This window comes from Lolium perenne, chromosome 2, assembly GCF_019359855.2.
Source record: "Lolium perenne isolate Kyuss_39 chromosome 2, Kyuss_2.0, whole genome shotgun sequence".
Taxonomy (NCBI): domain Eukaryota; kingdom Viridiplantae; phylum Streptophyta; class Magnoliopsida; order Poales; family Poaceae; genus Lolium; species Lolium perenne.
This window is the reverse complement of record NC_067245.2, coordinates 321,897,953-321,909,239: the sequence shown is the minus strand read 5'-3', so window position 1 is coordinate 321,909,239 and position 11,287 is coordinate 321,897,953. Positions and strand designations below refer to the sequence as shown.

The window sequence follows — 11,287 nt, the reverse complement described above, 5'->3', positions numbered from 1 at the left end:
TCTGCTGTTCATCTACTTCATCTACGCTGTGCACCCTCGGGACCGGCCAGCCGGCAGAGGTTGCACAACAAACACAACACAGCGCAGCGGCAGCCCACTCCTGGCACGTACGCACGCGGGTGGGCGACAGTTCCGTTCCGCTGCCGCCGTCTCCTCACTTTCCTTTTCCGCCTGCTTGCCAATCATTCCTCAGCTGCTTCCGCTTTCCCCCTTTCCCTTTCCCTCTCCGCTTCGCTTCGCTTCCTCCGCCAGCCACCCCCACCGCCGCGCCGTGGGCTCCCCCTCCTCCACCCACCCACCACCTCCTCCCCTCTCCGCCCACCGCCCCGGATCCCTCCCCCAGATCCTCCCGCCACCACCCGCCCCAGCCACCCGGGCAGCGGCGTCGGGATGGAGAGCCTGGCGCAGCGCGCGGCGCTGCTGCGCGAGTCGCTGGGCCGGAGCCAGGCCGCCACCGACGCCGTCGTCTCCATCCTCGGCTCCTTCGACAGCCGCCTCTCCGCGCTCGACGCCGCCATGCGCCCCATCCAGCTGCGCACCCACGCCGTACGCACCGCGCACGAGAACATCGACCGCACCCTGCGCTCCGCCGACGTCATCCTCACACAGTTCGACCGAACACGGGAGGTAACGCTAAACGCCTCCTCACCCCCCTCCACTTCTCTGCTTCGCCTGCCCCGATCGAATCCCCTCTGCTAGCATACCAGTACCTGCTCTAAGCGCTGTTCGGATCCCATCGCGGCTGGAGTTGCAGTATAAAATTCAGCTCGCCACACCACTGTAGGGCGGGGGGGCGTTCTGTGTCTGGACTCTGGTGTGGCCAGCCCATTCGTTCTGTGGTGGTACAACATTATTGCATGGAAAAGTTCACTGTCTCGTGTGACCTGTTCCTCCTGCTCGACCCATCTCATGGTGTCCAGTGCCAAGCTTAAGCTTGCTGGCAGTGTTGATTGTGCCTTTTGCCAACTAAGATCATCGATGGAAAACTTACGGTCCTTACTCAGTATAAGCAAGTGCCAAGAAGAAATAGTAGTAGTAGTAGTAGCTACCTTTCCTAGTGATGTATTGCTATCTGCATGTAGAAAGGTCCTCCCTTGCGGTTGGAATTCCAGCCCGAGCCGTAGCTGACGAGTGTCAGTCAGTGTTCCGTGTGACCGGCCCATTCTGCTCCACATTTGTCGGTCTCGAGTGCAAGCTTAAGTTTTCCGAGTGTCAAGTGTCAATTACAATCTGCATTACTGCATGTATGTGCAGGCAGAGCGCGAGATACAGAAAGGCCCTCACGAGAATCTCCAGAGTTTCCTGGACGCGGTCGACCGGTTGAGGAGCATCGAGCGCTTCTTTAGCTCCAACAGGAGTTACAGCAGCAGCGACAGGGTGCTCAGCCACGTGAACGCCCTCCTTTCCAAGGCCCTCGTCAAGATGGAGGGTGAATTCCAGAATCAGTTGTCTCAACGCAGGTTTGTAGTGCCTCATTATCGATTTAAGTTTGCTTCCTTACCCCTCGACATCGGCTAACTCTTCCATTGTGACTGATCCAGCAAACCTATGGAGCCTGACCGTCTTTTCGACTGCCTTCCGAGTACGCTTCGGCCATCAGCTGAGTCTCGGGCTGAAGGTGGGAAACACCAACCAGCTGGCGCCGATGGCCAGGAGGCTGCCGTATACAGCCCTCCTGCTCTTATTGAGCCCAAGTTTGTTCCTTTGCTTGCTAAATTAGCACAGCAATTGGTTCAAGCTGGATGCCAGCAGCAATGTGCAGAAATTTACAGGTAACCAGAGCTAGACCGATTATAATTCTCCCTTCCCTTTTATGCGTATGATTACAAGTACTGTACATATATTCCTCTGCATTGAACATAGCATCAAGACTGTCAGCTAGTGTCTGCATCTTTTGTTTTGTTTGCCAATTTGAATACATCCATTAAGTATTTGGCCATATTTAAAACTCTTAACAAGGGTTAAAAAAATCCAGTTTGGGGTACCACTATACTAAAACCAGTACTCAGCAAAGGAAAAACCATAAAATTATATGCATTACTGAAACTGCATGACTCCTGCAGCAACTTTGCATGTGCCTTTGCTAACTGACCCCTACGCAGTTGTAGTTCTATAGCCGAGACTTGAGATTGACTTGCTGAAACATATTCTTTTTTTTAATTCTTTTGCAGCGAAGCTCGTGCTTCAGCCTTAGAATCGAGTTTGAAGAACTTGGGTGTTGAGAAACTGAGTAAAGATGAAGTGCAGAAAATGCCTTGGGAGATCTTGGAGTCTAAAATAGGGAACTGGATTCATTTCATGCGAATTGCTGTAAGGATCTTCCTCAGACCTACTAAATCGTACTATAACTTGGCTCTGGTGACACGCTCTGTTTGAAACAGGTGAAACTTCTTTTCGCTGGGGAGCGCCAGCTCTGTGACCAAGTTTTTGAATGCAGCCAATCCTTGAGGGATAAGTGCTTTTCTGCAATAACCAAGAACAGTTTGGCTACTCTACTCAGCTTTGGTGAGGCAATTGCTATGAGTAAAAGATCACCGGAGAAACTGTTTGTTCTGCTGGACATGTACGAGATAATGTGCGAACTTCAAACAGAGGTACATTTTTATTCAGACCATGCTTGTTTCACTGGACAACCACTGCACTTGTGTGCATAATGATAACAACAAATGCCGAATATACAGTTAAATCTGTCTTCGGTAGATGCAAATGCTTTACCCTTACACCGCCTGAGAACCTTTCCTGCATTAACTGTTTAGCAGTTTGTTTTGCTTTGGCCAGTGCCATTTGAGCGATTATTAACTTCTGCATATTTTAAGAAAAATCACAATTTCTGACTGCAGCTATACAAGTTCCATAGTTCTCATGTGTCACAGTTTGATTCCATATTTCCATCATTGAATTGTTGGGCCATCTGTCTTTGAGTTCACCTTCTAAACATAAAATGTGTATTCACCATGGCGTTGTAGTTCAGACTACTGTCACAGTTTGATACCATACTTCCATCATTGAACTGTTGGGCCATCTGTCTTTGAGTTCACCTTTTATGGATAAAACATGTTTTCACCATGGCGTTGTAGTTCAGATTCCCTTATCTCTTCACTTTAACTTGACAGATCATGTAGCAAATTTGGAGACTAGTTAGTTGGTAGTGTCAATTGAATGTAATTTTATTTTATATATGGTGGTAAACTTTTGTATGGAAATAACTAATAGGTTTATCTTTTCAATTGATTGTGTAGATTGACACCATCTTTGTTGGGGAATCATGCTCTCAAATGCGTGACTCTGCAGTCAGTCTGTCAAAATGTTTAGCACAAACCGCACAGAAGACATTCAGTGATTTTGAAGAAGCTGTCGAGAAGGATGCAACAAAGAATATTCATACTGATGGAACAGTTCATCCTTTGACAAGCTATGTGATTAACTATGTTAAGTTCTTATTCGAGTAAGTGCCTAATCACATGCATTTTTTTGGTGTCTGCCTAGGTGCATGGTCTTTTTTTTTTCATATGTTATTTCTTAAAGTTTATCCATTGGGTTATGCTGATATTTGTGTTATGCACCTTGCTGCTATTATGTTTGTCTCTTTCTGTATAGCCTTCTAATTCAGAAGAACCAGATTGTTATTTTTCCAACTGTTTCAGTGATCATAACAGATAGATCATACTGCTTGTAGTTGTAGGTGAACTTCAGTTGTTATATTCTTGTAAAAAGGTGGTGTTGACACAATCCAATTTGTTACCTAATTCTCTATCCATATTATCTGTCAACATGTCAGTATGTCACTACTTGCTGCAGCTTCACATAATAAAGGAAATAATAAGTAAATAATGACAGCAATCTGCTTTTATTTGTGCAGCTATCAATCAACTCTGAAACAGCTCTTCCAGGAATTCAAAAGGGAAGATGGAACAGGTTCTGAGCTGGCATCTGTAACCATGAGTATTATGCAAGCTCTACAAAATAATTTGGATGCAAAAGCAAAACAATACAAGGATCCTGCACTGATGCACATATTTTTGATGAATAACATTCATTATATTGTTAAATCTGTCCGCAGGTATGTTCTTTATGAAGCAAAAGTGAAGTCATAAGTTAGCAAGTGTGTGAGTTCAGTCTAATGCTCTCTTTCCTTTCTTCCAGATCAGAAGCCAAGGATTTATTGGGCGATGACTGGATTCAAAGGCATCGAAGGATTGTACAGCAAAACGCAAATCAATATAGAAGGGTTGCCTGGTCAAAGGTTCGTTGGCCTGAAATCTATGATTAAAACTAAATTTTCCATTTTCTCTTGCATTGTGAGACCATCTTGTTGAAGCCTTTTCAGCCACATCATAACGCCATTCCAATGTAACACACCAGAAAATCAACTATGTATGTAGCTACTGTCTCCGTATAGATAATTGATGGTATTAAGCTTACTAATATTGATGCAGTTTGTAGCATGGAAAATGGGATTGACCTATTTGCTTCGCTGCGCCGTAAATTTTGTTGCTGAGCTATGATTGTGGATAGGATCATTTAGTGATATATGATTGTTCAGATGGAAAATATTTGTGGTTTAAGCCTTAGGGTATCGCTAATTGCTGAACACTGGTTCGTCCTCTTCTTTATCTGTTAGCATCTAAAATATTATAAATGTTGCTTAGAAACTGAAAGTAAAATATAAAAGTGAAACTAGTAAGTACTTGTGCATTGCCTTATTTGGATTTGTTCCACTGTTGTAGGTGTTGCAATGTCTATCTGGTCAAGGTTTGACTTCATCAGGAGGTAGTGGTCAAGTAGGGAGCGAAGGAGGCAATAGCAGTGGAGCTTCAAGAACAGCTGTGAAAGAGAGGTCTGCTCACATGCACTTACTATTTCACCATACTTCACTATGATGACAGTCTACTATTCCATTCTGAACGTTGTTTTTCCTTATGATGCTATCAGATTCAGGTCTTTCAATGTGTTATTTGAAGAGATCTATCAAAAGCAGTGTGGCTGGTCTGTTCCAGATTCAGAGTTGCGCGAGTCACTAAGACTTGCCGTCGCAGAAATTCTGTTACCTGCATACAGATCTTTCCAGAAGCGTTTTGGGTATTTGTCTTGACAGCTCATACTCGTAAACAATGAATTTTAATGCTTGAACCTGGATCTCAGTATCATCACAACAGTTAAAAAATCCTTCTTTTCATTTCTTTTTTCTCGAAATGGGGGCATACCCCGGCCTCTGCATAGAAAGGATGCATATGGCCTCTTTATTTCACTATTGAGAGTATTGTTATGTAGTCCACATTTTGTATATGTTATTTCGTATCATCATTAGAATAAAAATAGCCAGTTCATTTTTATATAGACCCTGTTGCATTTCGTAGCAATTTAGGCAGCACACCTTTTTGTGCTAATTAGAAAGACATTTAGACCTGAATCCTTAGCATGTAGGTTACGCTGGCCATTGTGTCAGCCTTAGTTTATGTTTATCTGTGATGAGAAGTAGCACATTGTTTTTGGAGGGTTGGCTCATTACTTCTTTCCAACACGTTTAATCTTTTGAAATATATACCCTGATGCACTTGGTAGCAATTTAGGAGGCGACAGAAATTTAGACCTGAATCCTTAGCATGTAGGTTAGGCTGGCCATTGTGTCAGCCTTAGTTTATGTTTATCTGTGATGTGAAGTAGCACATTGTTTTTGGAGGGTTTGCTCATTACTTCTTTCCAACACGTTTAATCTATTGAAAGAACCTTCTTTTGGTGTTACTTGTCTCAAAAGTTATAGCCCCTATTTCGTGTTTAGTTCTCCATGGCACTTATAATACCGCTTTGTCAAATCGCAGACCTCTCATTGAGAACAGCAAAGCGCCTGGGAAATACGTCAAGCACACGCCCGAGCAGCTCGAGGTATTCCTCGGCAATCTATTCGAGGGGAAACAGGAGCGTGCTTGATCGCTGCATCACTGCGCCTGAGGACGCTTATGTAAATTAGAGCCACGCGGTTTGTCCACATGTCTCAAACCTGCTGCTGAATGCATCGGGCGTTGTTCCGATTCATGATCTGTACATACAGAGTGCACGGTCGTAGCTGTCAGTTATTTTTTGTTCATCGGAGGAGTAGGTGGTTTCGGTGTGGTGAAATTTGTTTTTTCTATCATTTTTTGGGGTGTGGAATGCTGAAATTCTTGTTAGCCTATTTGAGTACCAGCAGTGTGTGTGCAGGACATCCATCCAGCGTCTATGTATGTAGTTTGTCAGACTTCCATGTTTGACCATTTAGTTTTGCATCCGAACAGGGTTGACCCACACTGACCAGTGGCTGGGTTCTGAAAATATTATGAGAGTTTACAACAGTGATGATTGTCCCTACTCTGTTTTGTATCTCAACAGAGTTGACCACACTGACCAGTGGCTGGGTTCTGAAAATATTATGAGAGTTTACCATAGTGATGATTGTCCCTACTGTGTTTTGTATCGCAATAGAGTTGACCACAGTGACCAGTGGTGCAGTTCTGAATTGTGATAAGAGTTGACCATGTGGTTAGTGGTTCAGTTCTGATTTGTGATGATACTTGACCACAGTGATGAACAGGTGCAAGTACAACGTACAAGCTATTATCTTGGACTTGGCGAGCTTACTTTGTCTGAAACGTCTTCCATGGCTGGTTCAAAGTTTCCGAAGGATCTGTACTCTTTTCTTTGTCGCCAGCCGCAAGCCGACTGTTGCAACGCGCCAACAAGTTTTTATCATGATCTTGTGCAATGCCATTGTTGTGCTAAAATCATCTGTTGACCATAATGATCAGTGCAAACCTCAGTCCTGAATCGTGTCTTAAGCGTTGACCACAAGGCCACAGGGAAGAACGGCCCTCACTACTTTTGTGGACACGTGCAAGCTACTGTGATTTGTTCTGCACTCAATTTTTTTCGGTCTTCTTGTGAACTAGTACTACTCCTAGGCACATATGCCACCCATTATTTTATAATATAGGTAGGAAAACACGGCTTGTCACTTGCTTGCCCGCCTACAAATAATTGTGTAATACATGATATCAGTAGCTAAATAGGGATATCACCGTAAGAGTGGTGCTTTGTACATCCGAGTACTAAACTATGTTACACATAACACAAGAACAGGCTAACTAGGCTATAACTTTAACATGAACTAGAAGGACCTAGCGCGCCTTGCCGCGCCGTTCTTTACTGTTGTTGTTTACATTTTTCGTGTTACCTATACACCTTTGGCTGCACCGTGTGATATATTAGATAAATAATGTAGACACAGTCTCACTAATCGATCTTTCTTATGCAAACAAGACCTTTTTCATCGGCGAAGTATTACACCAGCTGAGAAAACATAAGTTGATTTAAGGTAAATGTGTAATATCTAAGCCATGATAATTGAAATCCAGGAAGTAGATCTAGAAAAAAAAAGAACTTGTCTCAGAAGGGCCACCACCTATTTATTCTACTCCATCCGATCCATAATATTGTCAGTAATTGAAGATACAAGATACTTCAGGTCACAGTAGCAAATACTGTAATATCAACTGCTTCAATATTTAATTTTCAGTACACAATATAAAGTCAAATTCAGATACTTGTCCACCTACAATTCAAAATTTACATCTGGAATATGGTTCAAATCATCCTCAAATTCAAGCAACTACACTGCTTCAATTGCAGTCTTAACAAATTTAAAATGAGATCCTTTTTATCATATTTCTAATATTTAGGTGAGGTAATCCTCTAACTCAAAATTAAGAAAAGCTCCATCTCGGATAAACGATATGATTGAATATGGTATACATAAATATTAATTAAACAATATATTTTGCTACAAAACTTTGAGGCAACGCAGAATGGTGCAAATGCTCCCACTACCAAAAATCATAATCTAAGTGTCAAACAATTGTGACAAAAAATTCTACATGTACATCTCCGTAATATATGTGCGTTTGTTAAGTTTCATAAAAAAGACCAATAGATTTTATGGTCTGTGTAAAAAAGAGAATATTTATCTTGTGAAAACATTATTTTTAGCACTGAATTTTGTATTTTTTACACACGTCATATGCCAAGTTGATTTTTCATGAAAACGAGTTTGTGAGCGCGTAGCATGTGAAGATGTACATGTGAATTTTTTGTTTCAATTTTTTTTAATTTCAAAATATATGTAAGATGTAATTCAAAATAGAGGGAACATATGCTCCCATGTTTCAAAACACCATCCTCACACAGAATAAAATAACAAACCATCTACTCGTCTTGCTGAACGATCGATATGAATCCATGGACAACTGACGTGACCTCATCAAAGCACCCGAGTGTACGTTAATCCCCAAGTCAATCGTCTTCCAGCTCTGAGAAACGACAAGGCACCGTCCATGGCGACCTGAACTAGGAGGGCAAAATCTATGTCGTTAATCCCAAGTTCCACCCAGCTGATTATGCATTGGCACACCAAGCCCCTGCAAACTCCGTGCACGCAGTACGATTTTCCTATAAATCGTAAATGATGCGTCGTCAAGCGGAGAAGCTATTTAAACACCTCTACCCGGCCGGAAGTAGAGAACCAGTCGATTAGCACTTACCGCGGCTAGCTGTGAGATGGCGTCCTCCAAGGCAGTTCTGCCGTCCGTCGTTCTGGTGCTCCGGCTACTGGCCCTCGGCCTCCTAGCCGGGTCGATCGCCCTTATCGTTACCGATAAGGTCAAGGTCAACAGCGTTTTCCTCGTCGGCGGCAACTTCACCTTAAGTTTCAAGGACGTCTACTCGTACAGGTGAGTAAGCCGCCTTGAGCATGTACAACCGTGTGACTTCAACGGCGGTGCATCACACATCTCAGCACGTGGAAAGAAAAAAATAGAATTAGGTTTCTCAAATACAGATGTCTAAAAATGAATTTTAAGTTTTTCAATCATCTTTTCTTTTCAGTAGTACGTGTTCCAGTTAATTTTCCAAAGTTTCATTCACTTCTTACAAAGTTTTATTCGATCATTTTGGTCATTTTTAGATTTGTATTTGTTTTGGTTTGTATTGTTACAATGAAATTATTATTTGTACGTCTAACTATTATATTTGTGCAATTGCACTTTATTAATGTGTACGGGAGTGGTTGAAACTTGTGGATTTTTTTTCATCACCTGGGCCACAAACACTCTTAGATTGTGAGATTGAACTTCTTGTCCATGTCGTGATAACCTGATCATATATGCTAGCTCAGTATATTGCATGACAACTAACATTCGCTACTGCTCAAAATACTTGTGTACATTTGAGCTCAGTATAGTGCATGACAACTAACATTTGCTCATGGTTAAAATACTTTTATACATTTCAGCAGTATATTGCATGGCAACTAACATTAACAACAAATAATTACCATGCTAACAAGGCATAATTATTAGGTAATTTTATACATGTTTTTAGGTATTGCAATGTAATGCAAAGCTAGATATGCCCAAAAAATTATATTGTAAGGGATACATGTGTATGATGTATATATTGTTTGTTGTAGGTATGTGTTGGGTATCGCCGCTGTTGGATGTGCATACACTCTCCTGCATATACCACTTGCGGCCATCACAATCGCCACAAGGAAGAGAGTGATCGGAGGCAAGGCAAATGTGGCATTGTTCCTCATATGCGCTGATTTGGTAAGATAGGTTTTCATTGAGTTCTTCTATTTTTATTTGGTTTGGATTGTATTCTAATTTAAGTGTCAAACTATATATAGCTAGACAAAGTCGATATTTTGTGGGAACTTGCAAGTTCACAAGTATGTGGATCAGTGGCGTAGCTATGAAGGAGTCAAGGGGGCCACCCCAAGCCCATGGATATTTCATCTTGAAGGATCTAGAGAAATTTGGCCCATTTGCCTCCCAACTTTGGCCCAAAACGTTGAAATTTTGTCCTATAAGCCCATTTGCCCCTGGAAACGGCACAAGCTCCGCCATGATGTGGATGTCTCGGGCTTATCTTAGCATAAAGATTAGCTCTTCTGTTTTACAAACAGCTATATCTGTTTATCAATATGTAGTCCATTACATCCCCGAATCCCAGAGTCTTTCACAAACATTGCAACATACATAGAATATGAACTGAGATTCTTTGCCCAATTCATTTTTTCATAACCTAATTTAAAGGTGAATATAAGTTTGAACCATCATCTACAATAACTTTCACCATACGGTTCAAGATCGCATTGTGGGTAGATCGTCACCCGCTTTGTGGTAGACGTTGTTGTACTCTAGATTTTTCTTAGGCTTTCTCTCTTTAGTACGACAAGAGTAATGGAACAAGGGAGTATGATATGCACAAGGTGCTTCTTCTCGAGAAGAAGATCTTACATGCATTCTCAAACATTCGGAATAGGGAAGCAAAATCACTCAAGAGTATTATATTCTCACAAGAGTTTGCCTTAGCTAGCTGTGATTGTCAATTCGCAAGGAAAAAGGAGTGCAATTTATATATAAACAATTTCACAACCTGTGGTGCAAACTCTTATGTACTATATTTAGTAATTTCAAGTATTTTCTTGTAGGTTTTTGCCATAGCTTTCGCGACGGGCGCAGGGGCATGCTTTGGTGTGAGCTACGATTTGAAGCGCTACACCGATGAGGTGCATGACACGCTTGACAGCGCAACCAAGGCCCGCTCCGACATCATCGAGATCTACCATGACTTGGACAGGTTCTACGTGCATGGCTACGCCGCCGCGTCACTTATGCTGGCCGCTGCCAAATGCATTGCCGTCGTGATAGTGATCTCCGTTTATGCGGTCGTCAAGTGATCTATCTGCTGGTGTACAACTAATTAATTAATTAATTATGTTTTGTGTTTGTTGCGTGATGGGTTCAATAGTTTTTTCTAGAGTTTCGTTTGATACTAGCTATGGCGATGATCGATGTAGTTAAGCTTTCGGAGTATTTGAAAGCCACTGTAGAAGATCCCAACCTTATGTACTGTATTTGAAATATAATAACTGATGCATATTTTCATTGTAATTGGCACGCATCACATAGTAACTATCAAAAGACTTGCTACAAGAAAAGGAGTGAAGTACCTGAATCTCAATGTCAAAACTAGAAGAGAGGCGGTCCCGTAATTAAACATTATTGGCAAACATGTATAGTACGTACTACTTGGCGAGCAACATTGACATGATTATGCTGGCCAGATGCTAACGGGTGCACAACATGTTGTGTACCAATTTTGGATCTATAAAGTTTTAATTACAACATAATATATACATATATGGTATGAATGTTCTTGAGTTTTTCCAAAAAAAGATTCAAGAATTATTGTA

General features: G+C 41.9%; 1 protein-coding gene across 1 annotated transcript; it reads left to right on the top strand.

The window, feature by feature from the left end:
• The first annotated feature begins 271 nt into the window (after positions 1 to 271).
• On the top strand, positions 272 to 6,329 carry LOC127336607 (exocyst complex component EXO70A1). The gene is made up of 11 exons (XM_051363431.2): positions 272 to 627; positions 1,255 to 1,460; positions 1,542 to 1,772; positions 2,172 to 2,310; positions 2,382 to 2,594; positions 3,240 to 3,445; positions 3,860 to 4,060; positions 4,144 to 4,243; positions 4,728 to 4,837; positions 4,933 to 5,079; positions 5,820 to 6,329. Exons 1-11 carry the CDS (start codon positions 391 to 393, stop codon positions 5,926 to 5,928), a joined length of 1,899 nt encoding a protein of 632 aa, XP_051219391.1. The 5' UTR covers positions 272 to 390; the 3' UTR covers positions 5,929 to 6,329.
• Positions 6,330 to 11,287: the final 4,958 nt, after the last annotated feature.